Source organism: Sminthopsis crassicaudata, chromosome 4 (assembly GCF_048593235.1).
Source record: "Sminthopsis crassicaudata isolate SCR6 chromosome 4, ASM4859323v1, whole genome shotgun sequence".
In the NCBI taxonomy this organism is placed as follows: Eukaryota; Metazoa; Chordata; class Mammalia; order Dasyuromorphia; family Dasyuridae; genus Sminthopsis; species Sminthopsis crassicaudata.
Window position 1 is genome coordinate 397310287 of NC_133620.1, and position 23123 is coordinate 397333409.

At 35.0% G+C, this 23123-nt stretch overlaps 1 protein-coding gene across 8 annotated transcripts in view; it reads left to right on the forward strand.

Moving 5' to 3' along the window:
• The window catches only part of LOC141539578 (cation channel sperm-associated auxiliary subunit epsilon-like), a 130769-nt gene that overhangs the window by 90213 nt on the left and 17433 nt on the right, over positions 1-23123 (forward strand). For all 8 annotated transcript variants that reach the window (XM_074262550.1, XM_074262552.1, XM_074262553.1 and 5 more), the window contains 6 exons: positions 1062-1120; positions 2519-2594; positions 6422-6474; positions 12229-12279; positions 19110-19143; positions 19217-19296. In XM_074262550.1, the coding sequence (XP_074118651.1) occupies positions 1062-1120; positions 2519-2594; positions 6422-6474; positions 12229-12279; positions 19110-19143; positions 19217-19296 (353 nt within the window). The remainder of the gene's footprint in view (positions 1-1061; positions 1121-2518; positions 2595-6421; positions 6475-12228; positions 12280-19109; positions 19144-19216; positions 19297-23123) is intronic.

A 23123-nucleotide genomic window follows, 5' to 3' on the forward strand; every position in this document is an offset into this window, starting at 1 on the left:
ATGCCATGTAGCCCTCTTTAAGATTCCTTTTCTGATCTCCAACCTTTGATTTACAAGATCTGGTCAAAACAACCCTTTTGTATTCCAAGGGGAGAGATCCATATCTGAGCTAATTTGGGCTGTACCCAGCCCCCACCAGATCTGAGCTAGCTTGGGTTTTTCAGCCCCCACTATATACTCAGGATTCCCCAAAACAGTTTCTTCCTTATCTGAAAAGCCCTCCAAGAATTTGGCATTGCCCTAGACTGCTTCAAGCAAATAAGCCAAGCTGGAATCATATTTTGGCAAAGAGTTGAAACATGCGAGCACCATGCTTTGCATCACAGACTCTCTGTCCACCGCTTTTGGTATATTTCTTCCTCTAATACCTTTTACTAACCAGACTTTAACCTTACTTCCAAACCCTACAATAAACCTCTTTTTATCAATCTAGGTTTTCGGGCCTGTAAATTCATTTACAGGGGACTCTCGTGCTGCCATTAGAACTCATTTAACTTTGTATCCTTGTGCCGAATCCAAAGGGGTTGCAAGGGAGCTCCATTTGACTCCCTGTACCCCAAACCTGCCACTAGACCTCAATTACTAATTTTATTTAGGTATCCCTTAGCTAGACCTCATCATAAAGATATCTTTCTCAGTACTCTAATTAACCTTTTTTTTCTGGTTTGGTTTCCTCACTTTTTGATGCATTCACACACAAACACACACACACACACACACACACACACACGTCTTTTAGACTTTATGGAAAATGACATTCTCCACAGGTTTTCAATAGAATGTAGAATGGGAAACTCCCACAACACACTTAACTTCCAGGGTTGTCATGAGGAAACTGTTTTCTAAACTTTAACATGCTATATAAATGATGAAGTAGCGGTGATAATACTATTAGTACTAATATTTCTGAACCTACATAAAAATAAATATTAAATAGGACCACCACACTGAGAGCCTTCCCTACCTTGTTTTGTGTGACCAAAAGTAGAGAGCCATTATCTTTAAAGTTTGGAAGTACCCATTTTACCTGACTTTCATGAATATTTTTTTCCATTTTTTAGACAGTGACATTTTACCAAAGGATTGACTATGAAGCTGTAAATAATTACAGCAAACTCCAGTAAGTATAATTTATTTTTTAAGAAAAAAGAAAGAAAAAGAAAAAAACCTAGCTGTATTGGTTAGACTTAGCTTAAACATACCATTCATATTTTTTTAAAAACTATAAACATAATTTGGTTCAAGTAATATTTGCACACAGGAACAACTTGCCTTCACTAAAAATGAAACTTCAATGATCTTTTTTTATGTTTACACTGTCTTTTTTTGTTTAAAGAGTAGTAACCAATTGATGCTTTCACTCTGTTTATAAATGAGGGATTAGAATCCTAAGGAAAATGCATGAAGAAGACATTCTCAGAAGATATTCATCTAAAGGAGTGACCATTTGGGAGTATACTTTAACTAAATTTACAATCATATTTCCTGAAAATAATTCTAAGCTTTTAATAATCATTGGAACCCTCATGTGAATCCTTTCTAAATATCTTCTACAAAAAGCAATCTGAACAAAGTCAAGAAAGGGTCTGTCACTGTAAGGATTTAGAAACTGAACCCCAGAATACTGTTGGACTTCCAGGCCAATGTCCAGAGGTTTCTCAAAAGAATTGGTAGGCTTGGGCCATCTCCACTTAAAGAACTTTGTTGTTGGCAGAAGGCTAAATTCTAAAAGAGATAGTAGAAAAGTAATGGGAAACAAACAGTATATTTATTGAGATAAACAGTTTTCTGGGGTTTTTTTTGTTTAGATTAGGGGATTAGCTTTGAGTTTAAATGGTTTCAAAGAAAATCTTTGGTTCATTTTATGAAGATTGATGATAAACTTAAAAGCTCATGATATACTGATTTTAAGGCTTGGAGGTTACTTAGAATTAGAACTAATCATTTTCTTCCCAGAGCCATCACTATTGTTAGCTAGTAATCTAGGTAGCTAGGCATTTTCCATCCAGAGCCAGCTAGTAACTGTAATTTCCATCCTCACTTTAATCCAACTTGAGCCATACAGCTCTTCCTCTTTTCTTTTCTTATTTTCTTCCTTCATAATTTCTTTCCTTCCTCCTCCCTCCCTTACTTCCTTCCATTAATTCTGTCTGTATCATAAGCTTCTCTAGGCAAGATGGCTTTGGAGGAGAAAGTGAGGCTGCTGACTTTGCACAGCTAATCCTCACTCAAATCATCATATATGTCCTAGCATCATTTCCCTTATGTCATGGTCTTCTTCAAGAGCAAAGGACAAACAATAACTGTAATATATAAGCAGTAATTCGATAAGAGAATCCCCAGTCTATAGTTGACTCAATAGTAGCACTATACAATTTTGGAATTGTGATACTTGTATGGCACTTTACACCTAGTAGAAAGTGTTAAGTCTATATCTTTACAAAGAGGCAAGGTTTATTGACTAGATAACTTTCAGTCCTGTGCTTTAATGATATTCTAAATGGATTCTTTTTCTTAGAGATGAACATACGGGTCATGTGATGATTCAACTACGACCCAGTCAATTTGCAAAAACATGTCCATTATCCAATCAGGTAAGTTTCATAGGTATAAAAGTCAATAATCCACGATATCTATGTGCTCTTATCCAAGTGTTGTCTAGTACTCGACTGGGTTTTTGATCAACTATTGTATATGCAAGAGAAGTGATCAATTAGATTTGTGATTTTTGAGTGGAATTGATAATGCAATGATATTTTTGAGGCAATCATGTGACTTAACCAGGGTTACACAGCTGTAAGAATCTAACTGACTCCCAAGACTGACATTTTATCCACTCTCCCACCTACTTATCCCAAAAGACACAGAGAAATTGTAGAATTACAAAGTAAAGAAATATCTACAGAAATGCCAAGAGAAGGTGAAAATAAATAAGAGTAAACACATGTTGGTTGAATTGAAGGAAGCCCCCAACCATGTCTGCCATTTCCTGACCACTGATGCTAAAGGAGACAGTCAATATATGATATCAGCAGCCATAGTTACTGCTCTATCATTTTAACAATTTCATCCATTTTCATGCTTTCAGCCCTACACATACCTGATAGTACTTTCTTTTCTTTGGTAAATCCCCCTACTGTGAGGTTTCAAAGTTGCTATAGCATGAGTCTTCTCAACCTCATTTGCAGTCATTTCTCATTAGCTTCTGCCACCTGGACAACATAAATCTAGCCTACTATTCCCTCCTTTCCTCCACTCAGATGCATTTAAATGAGTGGACTCTCAATGACAGCAAGGCTGCTTTGCTCTTAAAGCAAAAACATGATGCTGGACAGAGGACAGAAACAACCTTACATGCTTAGTAAGAACCAAATTCTGCACAGAAGGAAATACAACAGAAAACACCTCAGAAGCTTCCAAGGATAAAGGAACTGGAGACACACAAGGGGAAAAAGGAAGGGAAGCCATATTAATAAGCTCGTTTTAATATTCACACAATGATTTATTCATAAGAACCCATTGAAGTTGACAAAATAAATACCCCTACAAATTGACAAAATGGAAGAAACCTAAGTCCAAAAAAGAGTCCCAAAATGAGCCAGAGGCCAATCACAATATATTAAGATTATAACTATTTATTGACTGAGAAAAAGAATCTTGCAAGCTAGTGCAGAGACAATTTCTCAAGTCTCCAAAGGGGAATGGGAAGAGGGTGGTCAAAGCTGGTTTCAACAATTGCATGCACCTCCAAATTCAGCTAAAGTTTATTTCTCAAAGGATCATTGGTAGGTCAACCAGTCAAGGCATCAAAACTCCTCCTTTTTGACTAGTCATTGCATTACTCCATTGTCTGGTTTCCCTCTGAAAAGGGGATGCTTTGGGCTATTCAGAAATATAGGCATTATTGACATTGTATCCACAAGGTGGATGGTACAAGGGCTATCCTGCTTTTCAACTTTTTATAAAAACAGGTTCACAAAGGTTTAGTGACTTACTTATAATCACACAAGAAAGTAATATCAGTCACACAATGAAAATCACTTAACAACTATGTGCCAGGGGGCAGCTAGGTGGCGCAGTAGATAGAGCACCAGCCCTGAATTCAGGAGGACCCGAGTTCAAATCTGGTCTCATACACTTAACACTTCCTAGCTGTGTGACCCTGGGAAAGTCACTTAACCCCAGCCTCAAAAAAAAAAATTCTATGTGCCAGGCAATAGAAATACAGAGACAAAAAGGAAACAGATCTTGATCTCATGGATCTTCCATTCTACTAAAGAAGAAAAACATGTACACATTTACATATTTATGCATATATATATATGTATATATATAATATATATTTGCAAAATATATACAAATGTCTTCTTTTTGAAATTATCTTTCCCTTTATGCTTAAATACAGTTTTCTGCATGTTATCTCCTCCCCCTGAAAAGTTTGAGCTCCTTGAGAAGATGAACTGTCTTTTTTGCCTTTTTATGCCCAAGATTTATTATGTTGTCTAGCAGATAAATAACTTAATAAATGCTCTTTGCCTGATTGACAATAAGTGAAATGTTATTATGGAAGGGAGGAATTAACTACCAGAGAAATCAGAAAAAGTTTTACATAAAAGGAGGTACATGAGATGAGCTTTGAAAGTCAAAGGGACAGCTCAGGAAAAGCCATAGGGACCAAAGATAGTTACCATACATGTGGTTGTTTTTTGTACTTTGTTCTCAAACAGGATCATGACATCAGAGAGATGATGTGTTACAGCCAAGTGAATTTAATTTGAGTGAGGGAGAGTTATGCAAAATCATTTTCTCCTCTGGATCCATCTAGATTCAGTGGCAGCAAGATATAGATCAGGATGACTGGAGATGCTCTAGATGCAGTGGAAGATAATTAACTTTTTAAGTCAAGGTCTTTCTCAGGTCTCAGTTTATCTGAGGTGTAGCATCCACTCATTTCAAGGATAGGAAAAAATGAGACAGAGAGTGGCCAAGTATAAAGAACAACTAAAAAGGCAATTGAACTGGAAAAGAGAATTTCAGATGCCTGAGAAGTAGCAGTCAGTGAAATATGAGGAGAACCAGGAAAGTAGTATCACAAAAACCCAGAGAGAAAGTAGTATCCAGGAAGATATTCCAATCGAATATTTGTCAGACACAGAGAGGTCAAGTGTAAGTCCTGAGAAAAGTCCATTGTCTTTGCCAATTCAATAATTTTGGAGGATGAAGTTTTAGTTGAGCCATGAGGTCAGAAGTCAGATTGCACAGTGTTACTGTCAAAGCAAAGATATAAATTCATGTTCATTCAGCTTTAAATAAAAGCACAATGCTGGACCAGATTCATCAACTGATACCTTGTTTCACAAAACCTATAAGCTGGAATAGCAGACATTCTTTACCATTCACCCATTCCCTAGTCCAAATTTGACTCCTCACTATCTCTTACCTACTCTCTCACCCCCAGTGCATATCCCATCTGTTGAGAAGGCCTATGGATTTCATCTTTATTACTTCTCTTGAAAACACCTACTTCTTGCCTTTGATACTGCCACAACCCTGGTGCGGGCCATCATCACTTCATACTTGGGAAATTAGAATAGCCTATTGGTGGTTCTACCTCCCTGAAGTCTCTCCTCACTGCAACCATATCCCATTGAGCAACCCAAGATTTTTCCTAAAGTATAGGTCTGACCTGGTTATTCCCCACTCTGGTGACTATTACTACCAGCATCAAAGATAAAATCCTGTTTGGTGTTCAAAGCCTTTCATGACTTATCACCTCTACCCCTATTTTTCCAATCATCTCCTCCACATACTCCACATATGGTGACACTTCCATTTTTTCTGACTCTTCTTTCATATCTACAATATTCTCCCTTTTTATCTCAGCTTCCTGGCTTCTTTGACTTTCTTCAAATCCCAATTAAAACAGGAACTGTCTTTTGCTTCTTTTTGCATCTATAGACCATGGCATAGTGCCTTACACATGATTGCTACTTAATAAAAATGCTTATTGACTACCTATCATGTTGAGTTTGAAGAGATTGCAAAACATCCCAATGGAAATATGAAACTAGAACTTGAAACAGAAGTTAGAGCTTGAAATGTCAATTTGAGAATCAATGTAAAAGAGGTAATCATTGAAACAAAGAGGTGTGTTTCTTATGTTAGCAAATGCATAAAGTCAAGAGCAGAGATCTAAGGAGGTCTTAGAAGGTACCCATACTAAAGAGATGGGAATAAGGGGAAAGCAAAATAAGAGAGTTTTAAAAGTTATGAATATTAGTGCATTGTCACAAAATCATACTTTTAAAAAGATATTAAATACTGTTACTTTCAAAATCTTATTGCTTCCTAGCTCTAGGTTTTCCAAAGTAAACTGAATCATACTCACTGAAGTCACCATTTGAATTACTCTCTTACACAGGCAATTCATGTATTTGTTGGCTGTTATCCAAAAAGACATATTGTACTCAAAGGGTAAGTTTAATGTATTATGTTTGTCTTCCTCTGAATTGACAACTCATTGGTAAAAATGAATGATAATTAGCAATATTTGGGGTCAAATGATTAGTATTTTTATTCAAAGTGATTTGACATTAATATTCAATTATTTTTTCGATTAATTTTGAGTTTTTAAAGGAACTAAATATTAAACATTAAACTTGTTTTTCTATGAAACCAAACCTCCATTAAAAGTCCTATGCTGCTTTCAAGTAATGATGCAAAGATCCAATTCAATGTTTTTAAAAATCATGCTTATATAGACTCTGTAAGAACCTAAGAAGCTGGGGGGGAGGGGGGAACTTTGAGTATATGGGCCTACTATCAGGTAATATACCCATTGTTTAAGGACCAAATTAACTTAGAGAAAATTGTACCACTTTGGACAGAAGGTGAAGAGTTGCTTAACTAGAGAAGTTGGGAACTATGTCAGTGACAATAATAGACATATTAATAAAGTAACAAGTACTTGAAATATTGAATTATTAAGGTGATATGTAAGAGTTCTTTTTCCTTCTTAACTGATCAAGGCTTTTTTCCATTTCCTGTTTCTTAATGGAACAAATTATCATTCACCTCCTATCTGTCTTACAGCACCATGGTGCTCAAGTCAGCAAATCAAGTCAGTAGTCATTTATTAAGCGCCTTCTATGAACCAGACACAGACTTCTTGCCACGAGAGGAGTCTTTAAGAAATAACCTTTAGTTAAACGTTATGATCATTAACTAACAAAGATATTTGTGATCTCTTTTTGTATTTATTTGTTTGTTTTTCCAAGCATTTATCATCCCTTCCTCTTGCTGGTCCCCCTACTGAGAAAGAAAGGGGCATAAAAACCTCCAAAACAAATATCCATAAGAAAGCAAAACAAATCCCCATATTGACCATGACCAAAATGTATAGCTTATTTTGCATTTTAAGTCCATCACCACTCTATAAGGAAATGAATGGTATATTTCATCTTCACTCATCTAGATTCCTGGTTTATCACTGTATTAATCAGAATTCTAAAGTCTTTCAAAGGCATTTTTATCTACAGTTTTGTCATTGTATAGATTTTTTCCTAGTTTTGTTCATTGTTCATAATGGTCTTTCCAAATTTCTCCAAAATTGTCCATTTCATCCTTTCTTAAGAGGAAGTCATATTTCATTACATTCATATACCATTTTTTGTTTAAACTTTCCTGAATAAAGTTTCCCTTTAGTTCTGGGATACTTCCCCAAAAAGCCATAGCTAATATTTTGGTGCATATAATTCCTTTTTTTCTTTCTTTGTTGTCTATGGAGAATAATCTGTAACTCTTTTCTATGAATATCAATCCTCTATTACTTGACCAAGAGAAATCCAGGTTTTACAAGAACCTGATCCATGTTTTCCCTTGGTAATATTCTGTAGCCATATTTATACAATGCTACATACTATCTGTTATATTGTAACAACTTTAGGTAGATCAAGTTTGGGGTGAATAAATTACTTCCAAAAAAGGTCATTCTAGCTTACTATGTATCACTGTCTTCCCTAAGTGGAGACTGAAGAGAAAAACAGAGAAATAAAGGAAGATCAATCTCAACTTATATAAATGTAGCTAAATAATATTAGATACATTTATCCTTTTTATTATAGCTTTTTATTTACAAGATATATGTGTAATTTTTCAGCTTTGCCCCTTGCAAAAGAAAGAGATTCAAGGAATTAGAGTAGGAAATGAGGAAATCAAATTATCACTCTTTGCAGATGACATGATGGTATACTTAGAGAACCCCAAAGACTCTGCTAAAAAGCTATTAGAAATAATTCAGAATTTTAGCAAAGTTGCAGGATACAAAATAAATCTACATAAATTCTCAGCATTTTTATACATTAACAACACAATCCAACAGCAAGACATACAAAGAGAAATTCCATTCAAAATAACGGTCGATAGTATAAAATATTTGGGAATATATCTACCAAAGGAGTGTCAGGAATTATATGAGCAAAATTACAAAACACTTGCCACAAAAATAAAGTCAGATTTAAATAATTGGAAAGACATTCAGTGCTCTTGGATAGGCCTTGAGCGAATATAATTAAGATGACAATACTCCCTAAACTAATCTATTTATTTAGTGCTATACCACTCAGACTCCCAAGAAACTATTTTAATGACCTAGAAAAAATAACAACAGGATTCATATGGAACAACAAAAGGTCGAGAATTTCAAGGGAAGTAATGAAAAAAAAATTAAGTGAACGTGGTCTAGCTGTATCTGATCTAGAACTATATTATAAAGCAACAGTCACCAAAACCATTTGGTATCGGCTAAGAAATAGACTAGTTGATCAGTGGCATAGGTTAGGTTCACAGGGCAAGATAGTGAATAAAAATAGCAATCTAGTGTTTGACAAACCCAAAGATCCCAAATTTTAGGATAAGAATTCATTATTTGACAAAAACTGCTGGGAAAACTGGAAATTAGTATGGCAGAAACTAGGCATGGACCCACATCTAACACCACATACTAAGATAAGATCAAAATGGGTCCATGATTTAGGCATAAAGAACAAAATCATAAATAAATTGGAGGAACATGGGATGGTTTACCTCTCAGACTTGTGGAGGAGGAAGGAGTTTGTGTCCAAGGGAGAACTAGAGACCATTATTGATCACAAAATAGAAAATTTTGATTACGCCAAATTAAAAAGTTTCTGCACAAACAAAACTAATGCAAACAAGATTAGAAGGGAAGTAACAAATTGCGAAAACATTTTTACAGTTAAAGGTTCTGATGAAGGCCTCATCTCCAAAATATACAGAGAATTGACTTTAATTTATAAGAAATCAAGCCATTCTCCATTTGATAAATGGTCAAAGGATATGAATAGACAATTTTCAGATGATGAAATTAAAATTATTTCCACTCATATGAAAGAATGTTCCAAATCACTATTGGTCAGAGAAATGCAAATTGACAACTCTGAGATACCACTACACACCTGTCAGATTGGCTAAGATGACAGGAACAAATAATGATGAATGTTGGAGGGGCTGTGGGAAAACTGGGACACTGATGCATTGTTGGTGGAGTTGTGAAAGAATCCAACCATTCTGGAGAGCAATCTGGAATTATGCCCAAAAAGTTATCAAAATGTGCATACCCTTTGACCCAGCAGTGGTACTACTGGGCTTATATCCCAAGGAAATACTAAAGAAGGGAAAGGGACCTGTATGTGCCAAAATGTTTGTGGCAGCCCTTTTCATAGTGGCTAGAAACTGGAAGATGAATGGATGTCCATCAATTGGAGAATGGTTGGGTAAATTATGGTATATGAATGTTATGGAATATTATTGTTCTGTAAGAAATGACCAACTGGAGGAATACAGAGAGGCTTGGATAGACATCAACTGATGCTGAAACGAGTAGAATTAGGGGATCATTATACACTTCAACAATGATACTGTATGAGGATGTATTCTGATGGAAGTGGATATCTTCAACATAGAGAAGAGTTAATCCAATTCCAATTGATCAGTGATGGACAGCATCAGCTACACCCAGAAAAGAAACACTGGGAAATGAATGTAAATTATGAGCATTGGTTTTTTGTTTTGTTTTGTTTTGTTTCTCTTCCCAGATTATTTTTACCTTGCGAATACAATCCTTCCTTTGCAACAACAACAAAAAAATTCGGTTCTGCACATATATATTGTACCTAGGATATACTATAAGATATTTAATATGTATGGGAATGCCTGCCATCTAGGGGAGGGGGTGGAGGGAAGGAGGGGAAAAACTCGGAACAGAAGGGAGTACAAGGAATAATGTTGTAAAAAAAAAATTTTTTTACCTATGCATATGTACTGTCAAAGAAAATGTTATAATTATAAAAATTAATAAAAAACAAAATTAATAAATTAAAAAAAATTAAGTTTATGGAACCCAGGTTAAGAGCTTTTGAATTCATTAATCAACAAATCAATCTCTATAATTGTGAATTTTAATAGTCATTCTTCCAATAGTCAGTTAAAGTTAACCATAACATATCTTCAAGGGCATATATACTAGCCTTTTGCTTTTCCAAATACATAGCTTTCAGCCCAGAATGGTGTCTAACTCCACTTATAAGATAATCCAAATATCTATAGAAATGATATGAAGCACAAAGTAAGCATTGAAGAGAAAAGCAATAGGGAAAATTATCTAATGTTCCCCTTTCTCAAGATGTCTTCCCCTGGGTTCAAAGTGGGGTGAATCTAGAAGTTCTTTAGCCAGAGAAGAATTCCTATTCTATCTATTGCTTTAAATCCCAACTATTCCAAATTTCTTAGTCAAGAGGGCTTTTTTGGGCTGCTATTGGCTTTAAGGGAGATCTTGATTGGATCTAACCTTTTAAAAATTCATCTGGATCCCTAGAAGATTCAAAAATTACCTTTCTTCTTCAAGTGGTTCAGGTGAAAATGTAAGCAAGAAGTAATTCCTCCATAGTATTTCCATATTCATAGAATTTTCAAGTGAGAAGAGCCTCCCAAGAAGCCATCTAGTCCAACCCATACAGTAATCACACTGTAATATACATTAAAAGTGATCATGGGGCAAGCTCCTTTTCCAAGGAGAGGGAACTTATTACCTCCCTCAGACCTTCCAAATCTAGTCTCAAAACTCTGTAGTGAATTCAATCAGTATTCTTTCTGCTTAATCAGTTTGACTAAAAAACTTGAAATTAGGTGCCTTGATTGCAATCAGCATTCCTACTGAGCTTTCTGAGAAGAACCAGAATAAGTGAAATGACCACAGCTTAGATATTAATGAAATGGATTTGTCTAAAAGATGGCCTAAAAAATAGCTCTTCAGCTTTCAGTTACTAAAACCTAGAAGAAAGAATAAGGCCATCTAAAAAAGAACAAGTATTGCTATAAAATGGTTTAAGTAATTTTGTTTGACCTTGTCAAATATATAAGAATTCAATTCAATTTAATAAATATTTCTTGAATACCCACAATGGGCAAAATTCAGGTTTTCAGTGATGATCAATTTCTATACTCTTTGCCCTTTAGGAATTTAGAATCTAGAAAAGAGAATAAGACAAAAACACAACAATAAATTTAAGTCAGAATGTGATGTTCCATGAAAGAGGCACAGAATACTGTTGGGGTACAGAGAAAAGAGAAAGATTCCCTGGTTAGAAAAATCAGGAAAGGCTTCCTAATGAAGTTGACATTTGAAATAGGCTTTGAAGGATGGGCAAAATTTTGACAAAATACTTGCTGGCTAATCTGTTGAATTATATGATTTCCAGAAACTCATTATTCCATAAAATGAAGTCAACTTGGTAACTCACAGTTCTTCAGATCATTTCTAATGCTAGCTTCAAGACTTTATCATCCTCCTTTCACTTTACTACTTTATCCCCTAATTCCCACCATTTCAACTTTTTATTACATGTTTTCTTCCATTAGTCTGTAAACTCTGAGTTTTCAGAGACTGTCTTATGCATTTCTTTATAAACCAACAGGTAACACAGAACCTAACATATAGTAGGCACTTAATAAATGTTTATTCTGAATCTGATAAAAGTGGAGAGGGGGGTGGAATGGATTTCAGGCAGAGAAAACTACTTGAACGAATGTAAGGGTTGCAGAACATTTGGATTGTCCTCATTTACTATTAAATAGTTTAAATATACAAATATGAAAATATATCACACTATGATATTTGTCTTTATTGATACTCTTTCATTTTTTGCACAGATATGAGGAGAATGAATGTAACAATAGGGAGTTTGATTATATCATTAAAAAGTAAGAAACATTTTAATAATATCTGAAGTAGCAGAATTCTGTATTAATAAGGGTATTACTTATTCAATATTTATGGTCAATGAACATTCACTGGGGAGAAAGGTATCAGATTTAACACATTTTGAGTTTCTTAAGTGTAAAACATTCTGTTTCATTAATTCATTCAAGAGACAATGTGGCATTCTAGTTAAAGAACTGGTTTTAGATCCTGGAAAACCCTTTGTGTGGCACATACTATCTATGTGATCCTGGGCAAGTCCCTTACTCTCAGTATTCCAGACAGCTATATTCCAGGAATTCACAATGCCAATCAAATTTTTATGTGCCAGGCATTGTGCTACAAAGACAGAAATGAAATAGTCCCCACCCTCAAAAAAATTACAATCTCCTTGGGAAAAACAATAGGTACCCAGAGAAATAAATATAGATATATAAAGTTATTACATAGTAATTTCCAGGAGAAGGCACTAGTGATTGGGAGAAGGGGGGAGGGGGGAGGGTATTGGGATAGACTTCCTGTAGCTATGGAGCTTAGCCTTAAAAGAACCTGAGAATTCTAAAAGAGTAAGTTTAGGAAGAAATGCATTCTTTACAAAAGACAAACATGGAAAATTAAGTTCTGTCTATGGAAGTAGCAAATAATGTACAGGGAGAGTATGAATATATATTTATGTAAAAAGAAGGAAAGAGAAATAAATCTAAAAATAAATGTAGGATGGAGCCATATTATGAAAGGTCTCAAATGCCAAACAAACTCTGCTTTTAAAATGTACATATTAGATAGGGGGCATTCCCAATTCATCCTATGATCAATCCCCCCCAGTAAAAGTTCAAGTTCAAAGTGTACCTAAAATAAAAGATCATGTTATAAAACTGAACATAGTCTTCAACCCAGCAATACCATTGCTAGTTCTATAGCACAAAGATATCCAAAAAAGAAAAAGGACTCCTTTCTACAAAATATTTATAGCAACTCTTTTTGTGATGGCTAAGAATTGGAAAATGAAGGGATGTCCATCAACTGGGAAATGGCTAAACAATTTGTATTATATAATTGTAATGGAATACTAATTGTTCTATAAGAAATGACAAGCAGGATGATATCAGAAAAATTTGAAAAGACACACATGAACTGATGCATAGTGAATTGAGGAAAAGCAGTAGGACATTGTACACAGTAATAACAATATTGTTTGATGAAGAATTGTGAATGACTTGCTATTCTCAACAATACAATTGTCCAAGATGATCTCAATCTGCCTCCAGATAAAGAATTGAAATTGTTTGAATGCAAACTGAAGCATTCTATTTTTCACTTTCTTTCATTCAAATCTCCTTGGACCAGATGACTAATATAGGAATGTTTTACATAATTGCACAGAGATAGCTTGTCTCTGATTGGTTACTCTTTCAGGGAGGAGGAAGTGAAGAAAGAGAGGGATAGAATTTGGAACTTAAAATTTTAAATAAAATTGTTTAAAAAAAAAACTTGCAATATAAATAAAATAAAATAGTAGCTCATGAACTCCCACCGAAACAACAATGCAATGCACATAATAAGTGGGAAAAGACTACACATTACAAACAATTGTATATGAAAAATAGTGTAAATGATGTAATCAAAATAATGTATTATTGAAAAAGATAATGATGTATTCAGGATGAGAGTTATCAATGGGGAGCCTAACAGTTCTTTTGCTATCCTCACAACATCCAAAAAAAATCCCCAGAATGTTAGTGGAACCACCATGGCAAATTTATTGAAAACAATAGTTGAGAATTGTACCAAAGGGCAAGCATAAGATGGGGATATTTACAACCATGACAACACAGATCTATTGAAATAGTAAAATGTTAAGAGTATTAGAATATGGATGGATAAATGAATTGGCTATATGAACTCAAATGATATTTGAAAGTAGAAAAAAACAGTTAAGAGGCTGTTAAAACAACCCAATAGTGAGATAAAAAGATTGTATATTAAGATGATAACTTCAGAAATGGAAAATAAATGTTTAACTGAAAGATGTTTAAAAAGAAGAGTCAGGATTCTATTACTATTTGGATATTGGATTAATGAGTGAAAAGAGCTAAATTTAACAAAACTATGAAGATCTTGAGACCTCTTCCCACCCTAATCTTGAAACATTGGTGATTAATTCTTAGAATCCAGACATTCAACCAGTTCCCAATCCATCTAATTGTTTTTATACCTTACTCTCTCCACCTTTGCCACAAAACATAGGAGATATTCTCTAAAATACTTGGCTAAGAAGTAGGTAAACATATGTATAATATTATCCTAATCTGCTAGAAGTGGAGATGGGTCTAAATTTGTGCATCTCACTTTTTTTTTAATTACTGCAATTCTACTTTGCTCATAGAGCACAGAATCTTCTTTGTTATGGGCACACTATGCTGAGGTAGTACTGGGGCTAGCATCTTCCATGTTTCATAATCAGTTCCAAAGCTCTTCAGAATCCTTGAGAGTATCTTTGTATAATATCTTCTGGCCTCTGTGTGAACCTCTTGCCTTGGTTAAATTCCCTGTAAAACACTCTTTTAGGCAATGTATGTTTGGCAGCAAATAGTATTACTGGCCCCTAAGAATCAAAAATTTGAATGCTTGGCAGTTTAGCTCAAGAAAGGATCTCAATATCCAGTACCTCATTCTGCTAGGTGATCTTCAGAATCTTCCTACGACAGTTCAAAATGGAAGTAATTCAGTTTCCTGGTATAGGAGGTAGATTGTCCAGGTTTTGCAGGCAGACAATGAGATCAGCACAATGGCTCTGTAGACCTTCAGTTTGGTAAGCAGTCTAAAAACTCTCCTCTCCCAAACTTTTCTTCAGAGACTTCCAAACACTGAGATAGCTCTGGCAATGCACTCATTAATCTTATCATCTATGTGTACATCCCTGGAGAATATACTGCCAGGGAATTTATCCACAGCATTCAGAATCTCTCCATTTGCCATAATCAATGATTCCATATATAGATGCTGCAGTATGGATTAATGGAAAATATATTTTCTTGATGTTAATTATTAGGCCAAAATTAGCACAAGCAGCAGAGAATTGATCCATAGTCTTGCATCTCAACCTCAGAAATTGCATTGAATGCACAATCATCTCTGAATAAAAAAGTCAAGGACCAACTCTCCCTCCACTTTAATCATGACTTTACATTTACCTTTACAAGTTGAATAATTTATTATCACTATATTAGCTTATCTTCATGCCATTTTTGTCTTCATTGAAGGCACTTGACATATTGTCATGGAACTGGCATCCAACCCACGGAAAACTCCAAGCAACAAAATTTTGCTACAATCTTCCACAAGTCCTTATTGCTGACAATACCAAAGACCTTGGTTACACCAACATTGTAGACAGACCTCTGTTCTATTCCTGGTATTTCTACTGGAGGAATAAAGCAATAAATCCTTATAGCCTTTCTGAAGCCACACTAACTCAGGTAAATGGCCATCTTTCAGGTGAATGATCAGCCTATAAAGGGAGGACACTGACAAGAATTTTACCTAAAACAAAGGCGCACACACACACACACACACACACACACACACAGATTATTATGAGACAACCTATTTCCTTTTCCTTTATACAGATGGACAGTGGAGAAATCCTTGAAGTTCTAGGGAATAATTTCTTGCCATACAATGGGGAAGATTTCCATCAACTTTTGTATGAGCAGTGGAACTCCTGCCTTGTAAATTTTTGATGGAATAGAATCACCACAAGTTGCTTGGAGCCTAATGGCATTCAAAACCTCTTTTTTCAATTGGAAGTTCTGCTAGACCGCTTGACTTTTCTAGTCTTTATAGTCAATGTCTAGACTTTATAGTCAACAGCTTCATCATTGATGAAACATTGTCTGTTTAGAACACTATGGAAGTCTTCAGCCCATCTTTCCAAGATCATGTTCTCATTTCTAATCATTGTCGCTCTTATCAGCACTGAGTAAATGAAGTGTATCATAGATCTTTGGGGCATTATAAGAGCATTTTAATTATTCCTGTCAATATAAAACATAAAACATTTCAACTGCATTCTTACTGAGCCAAGAATTCTGCATCTCTCTATTTCCGATGGAATTAAATGCTGCCTTCTTAAGAGGTAGATGAACTATCGTATTGGTAGGCCCTATGGGATTCTTGTTTTTCATTTAGCAGCTTCTGAATTACCCCATCATTTTAATCAAATCAATCTTTGTGAATGTTCTGGCCAAGATGAGTAAAGGCAATGTTGAACACCAAATCTTTTTTTTTTCTTTCTTCTTTTCTTCTCCATTGATGCCAACCATGAGATTTCTCTCCAAATTAGGAACAAACTGTTCCTGTTAAATTCTTCTGGTAGTCATCTTGCCTTGGGATCACCATTTTTGCTATTTGATACAATACATGTTCTCTTGTAAGAGCCGTTCAGCCCATAGACACATTCTAGGTACCAGTGCTTAAGTGGAATCATCTTCATGAAAGTTTTTGTATATTTTTATATTTTGATCACAGGGCAGAATCCTAGTCTGCTACAGTGAGCAGGCTAAGTTGAAACTAGGTGAAGAGGAAAAATTTTGAGAACCTTTTCTAGCATCTTCTTCATGCCAAGAGTGGAGCAGTACAATTCTTAAATAAGGCTGCTCAGACACATGGGAGGCTACTGAATCCCATTGCTGTTTCAGTCCAATGAGAAAATCCTGTGGCCTGGGTCACCTCTGAGCAGGATTTTGACTATAGTTCCCATTGTTTCTGTACCTGCTACTCCTATCATTTGCCTGTTGTCCCAGCACTCTGAGGTAGATAAAAAGAGTATGGATGATGCCTTTTGACTCCAACATGTATAGGATTTAAGTGAGATAGAATCATGCAAAGTCATCAGATTTACTCTCTCTTCCAAAGTGGCAAAACAAAATTCAAGATGATTTGTGAAAGCTTTGGATGCAGTGAATGACCTTAGTATCTTCAATGTCTAAGTGCTCCATACTGCCTGCTCTAGCTGTACTCATAGCCAAGAGAACAAATTGTTCTCATTCTCCCCTTCTGCTTGGGGAAGTTTTCACACATTTGGAGTAGACTCCCCTTCTAACTCACCAACAGGATTGAGCCCCCTCTGTTATCCCCAACCTAATTTAGCCCATCTGCTGAGATTGTTTTACTGGGATTTGGCCCCTCTGCATACATATTACAGCTCCTTAGAGCCACAGGTGAAAGTTGGATGGTAGGTGTACATCAGAGGAAGATGATCAATTTGAAAAGGACTCAGTAGTCCACATACCAGAGGTGCTATTCTTCTCTGGAGCCCACCCAAGTCATTCATTCAACAATAGGTCTTCTGGTTAAAAGTAACCCATCAATTTATCTATAATTGAAGATAAAATTTCACAAAATGCCAAGTAGTTAGCTTTTAAACCAGGGGTTCTTAATCTGATATCTGTAAACTTGTTTATTTTATTAATATTTTGATAACTTTATTTCACTATAATTATTTTGTTTGTAATGTTATGTATATTATCTTATGCATTTAAAAATTTCATCCAGGGGGCAGCTAGGTAGTGCAGTGGATAGAGCACCACCTCTGAATTCAGGAGGACCCAAGTTCAAATCTGACCTCAGACACTTAACACTTCCTAACTGTGTGATCCTGGGCAAGTCACTTAACCCTAATTGCCTCAGCCAAAAAAAAAAAAAAAATCTCTTCCAGAGAAGGGATCTATAGATGTCACCACACACTATCAATGAGATCCATGAAAATGAAAGGCAGAGAATGTCCTCTATCCCCTATATCACTAGGCTATCTAGTTTCCTCTGGTATTGTAGGCCAGGTCAACTCAACCTGATCTAGTGGCTCAGGTTCAAGACTAGAATGAAGAGATAAATATGTAAATTATTGAATAGTTAATCAAAAGTTTATTTAGCTATAATATGGAAAGATTATTAATTAGGGATAAAGAATTAATTCCATTAGACACAGCTTCCTTCTATATTTGCCATGGTGGTGCCATTGGTAAGGAGTTTCTGACTTCTTATGGGCTAGTTTTCATATTGAAGCCTATGGCTTGATGCATCTGAAGGATGATGTCAGTCCTTTTTAAGAAAAAACAAATCAAGCCTGTTGGGGATAATGCCTTAGGAAAAGCTAGCCCAGACTATGAGGTAGGATTACTAATACTGTTTCTACCACAAGTGGTGTGGGGGAATTAGTCAAATTGGGCATGCCAGAGTCAAGCACTGTCAAGAAATAACTTTTTCTTTTCTTTACCAGAGGTATGATCTCATCACTGTGTGGAAACTTTCTTCACTTATGTAGATATTCTATAATTCATAGCCTCAGAGCACTGAGATGCTGAGTGGCTTTCCCATAGTCATATAACTGGTATGTTGGAGGGAGTAGGACTTGAATCCTGGTTTTCCTGACTCCAAAGCTGGTCATCTGCCTACTACACCATGCTGTCTCATTTGGTCTTTGCTTTAAAAGATGATGCATAAGTCAGTGATTTCCCAGGTATCCTATGGATTTAACACTCTATTTTTGTTAAAGATTATGTATTTTTCATTAAACTAAAATTTTTATTTCCAAATATTCCTTAAGACTGCAAAATCAGGTTTGTAATTCTTAATTTTTAATTCAGTCTCCTCCTTCCTAAGCACTAGTGAAAAGATGAGATCTTTTCAGTCTCCTCCTTTCTAAGCACTAGTGAAAAGATGAGATCTTTATTTGTTTGCATAATGAAGTTATGAAAATTAAATGTGTTTTAGCTCATAAAGGAATTATTTTTAATGTGTAAAACATTTTAAAATGTTTTCTTTTTATTAGGCAATTTTTGAGGGGCAATCCATCTGAACACAAGGTAAGAAAATTATGATTTTTTTGTTCATAATTCAAATTTATAAGAATAACTTAATAGAGTTTTTCTTTTCTAGCATGTACACTATAATATTAGTGAATATGGCTGTCCTTTGAACATTTATATGTTTGAAAATTTTCACCCTGTCCTTCAATTGTAAGTAACATCCTAAAACATTTTCCCATTTGTCTTGCATTTTTCTAAATCATAAGATTAAAATCGGGGCTAACTGATAGGTCAAAAATAGGTTTTTGTGTTTGTTTTCACTGAGAAACTTCAGAGCATATATTTGTTATTTGAATAAAGGGTAGATGACAAGTCAAGTATATTGTAAAGAAAATTATTTTTCAAGTAAAGGCTTAACTAGATGATCAGTAAAATTCCTTTTTGCTCTGAAATTGTGTAAATCTGTGAAAATAGAATCTGCGGACATGATCCAAATATTATAGATTCTTCAGAAAAATAAAAAAAAAACAAGACTTCAATACATCCTATAATAAAATTTCCCAGAAAACATAGGTATATACTTAATTTTATTTTTCAAAAAGAATCCACAAGCTAACATCAGAAAAAAATCTCAAATTTAAGTAATCAAGAAATATAGTGAGCAAATGTCAGATGTAATTAAACAATTTAGGTAGGCAGTTAGGATTAAGGGTAAAAAAAGATGTTAACCCACAGGACTTGCCAAGGGTCACATAGTATGTGTCTTGAGTCTTATGCCAGGCCAAGGCTGTGCCACCTAGATATTTTATGCTTTTTACATGCTAAATAAAAGCATTCTGGGTCATCTAAAGCTTCTAATCCAATATGTGAAAAATCAAAGGAAAAAAATTGAAATAAACCATTTAAAAACATTAAATCAATTTACATCCCCAAATCACATATCCCATAAAATCTATCTTAATCATCAATGAAAAAAATGTATATGAAGGACATTACAAAAATGAATGCATTAGGAATGGAGTGAGGGATGAAAATCATCTATATCAGAGCTTCTAAAATTTTTTTCACTCACAATCCCTTTTTTTTTTTTTTTTTTTTTTTTTTTTTTGAGGCTGGGGTTAAGTGACTTGCCCAGGGTCACACAGCTAAGAAGTATTAAGTGTCTGAGACCAGATTTGAACTCCGGTCCTCCTGAATTCAGGGCTAGTGCTCTATCCACTGCGCCACCTAGCTGCCCCTGCAATCCCATTTTGCCCAAGGAATTTTTACATGACCCCATCTCAAATCTGAGTTGAGATGTTTCTGGCAGTGTTCATGCATGTACAGTATAAAGTGTGTATGCCCTGTGTTTAAAATCAAGGCTACAGTGAAATCACAAAATGCAACCTGAGCAAGTGCTGCTGAAAACATCTTGGATTCAAGTTTGATTTTGAATTAATTTTTGGTCATTCAGAAATCTTTTACTGCTGCCAACTTTTTTTTGTGATCCCCTATCCAGTTACTTGGCCTCATATGGGGTTGCAATTCACAGTTTAAGAAGCTTTGATTTATATAAACCTTATTGAAGGTGGTAAGTTGTCGATGGAGAGAAGGAGAAGGAAATATATACTATATATTTCTACATATATATATATATATGTAGAAATGACAATATTTGGCAAGTCTTTGGATATGAGGATAAAGGAAATAATTTATCCCAATTACTTGTCCCACTGCAGATGAAACCCAGATCTATATATTCATCTCTAGTACCATTCCCACATCACCGAAAGCCTTTTGAACATTTCATTGTCTCATAGGCATGTCCCGTACACGTCCCACAGGCATCTCAAACATGAACTCATTCCTTCCTATTCCACACCTATCCCCTCTTCTAAAATGATAGCAAAATAAAGTCATAGATGTTGAGCTAGAAAGAATCTATTATGATTCTTCCATTATGTGCTCTTCTGAAATTACTTTGTGCATATTAGTTAAAGACTAAAGATACAAAGACAAAATGTGATAGTTCTTACTCTCAAAGAACTTTTTTTTCTCTTGGGAGAAACAACTCACATAAAGAAAAATCAACACAAAATATATACAAAGTACATACAAGAGAGGGCATTTGAGTTGAGCTTTGAAGGAAGCTATAAAGAATTCTAGAAGACAAAGGGAAAGAAAGAAGTATATTCCTGTAATTGGTGACAACCTGCACTGAAGATGAAATAGCATGTACAGGAGACCAAAAGTAGGTGATTTTAAATTTTTATTAATTTTATTAATATGATGTGATCCTTATTGAATAGGAATTGAATTTTCCTTTGATTCCTCCTCACAAAAGTTTTTTTCACCTTAATCACAAGCCACATAAAAATAATAGGTTCCCTCTGTCTTCCATCTTTTGTTTGTAACAAAAGGGAAATATGAGAGGGTCCTAGATGTGTACAAGATGGTATGATATTGGAGGTGTGGAGGAGAAGAGATTATTCATGGGGGCCATACTGAATGGAGAATTCTGGGAATTAGGAAGTGATAGTCCTGCTGTACTCTGCTCTAGTCTGACCACATCATATTGAGAGTTAATCAACAAACATTTATTAAGCACCTACTATGTGCCAGGCACTGTGAGAACTTGTGGACACAAAGAAACATAAAAGACAGCCCCTGCCTTCAAGATGCTTACAGTGTAATGAGAGAGACAACATGAAAATAACCATGTTCAAATAAGATAAGGCAGAGAAAATCAGCAAAGGGAAGATACATTTTTAGTCATAATAGCTCTTGAATAGCTTTAAGTTGGAAAACCTCCAAAGGAGGGCATCCACCATTCAGTTTGGTAAAAGTTCTTGAATTCATTTCATGTGAGAATCAGTTGAAGAAACTAAAGATATATAAGCCTGAAAAAAATTCTCAGGGGATACAGGTCCAAATATTTAAGGAGGCTGTGCTATGGAAGAGGGATTAGATTTGTCTTCTTGTCCCCAGAGGACAGAGCTAGAAATAATGATAAGAATTTAGAAAAAGGCCAATCTTGACTTGTTGTCAGGAAAATTTTCCTAAGAATTAGATATGCCCAAAAATGGAATGGACTGCTGTAAGAGGAAATAGGAAGGGCTTACTGCTTTGGTATTAGAAAATAGCATTTTACTCATTCTCTTTGGTTTGGATAGAAAAAAATATATATATAGCAGCTGTGAGAGGTTGTCTCTATTGACCTCACAGTTAATCTGGATAAAAGGACTAAGAATGCATGTTCATGTCCAAAGGTACTAAGGCTGACCACATCTCCCTACAAGATAAGAGTCCATCTATCACTTGAATGCCACACTTTTTTCTCTCTTTTGTCCCAGAATTTTCCATGGTACAATATAATTATTACACACAATCACACAAGTGTAATACACACAATGAAGTACATTCTAAGATTTCTGTGTCTCATAAATAAGTTTCAGAGAACTGATGAGAGTTCAGACCTGTGGAAGAGGAAGGAATTTATGACTAAAGAAGAACTAGAGATCATTATTGATCACAAAATTGAAAATTTTGATTATTTCAAATTGAAAAATTTTTGTGCAAACAAAACTAATGCAGATAAGATTAGAAAGGAAACAATAAACTGGGAAAACATTTTTTTAAGTCAAAGGTTTTGATAAAGGCCTCATTTCCAAAATATATAGAGAATTGACTCTAATTTATTTTTTTTAAAAAGCCATTCTCCAATTGATAAATGGTCAAAGGATATGAACAGACAATTCTCAGATGAAGAAATTGAAACTATTTCTAGACATATGAAAAGATACTCCAAGTCATTATTAATCAGAGAAATGCAAATTAAGACAACTCTGAGACACCACTGCACACCTGTCAGATTGGCTTGAATGATAGGGAAAGATAATGCAGAATGTTGGAGGGGATATGGGAAAACAGGGACACTGATACATTGTTGGTGGCATTGTGAATACATCCAGCCATTCTGGAGAATGATTTCAAACTATGCTCAAAAAGTTATCAAACTGTACATACCTTTTGATCCAGCAGTGTTACTACTGGATTTA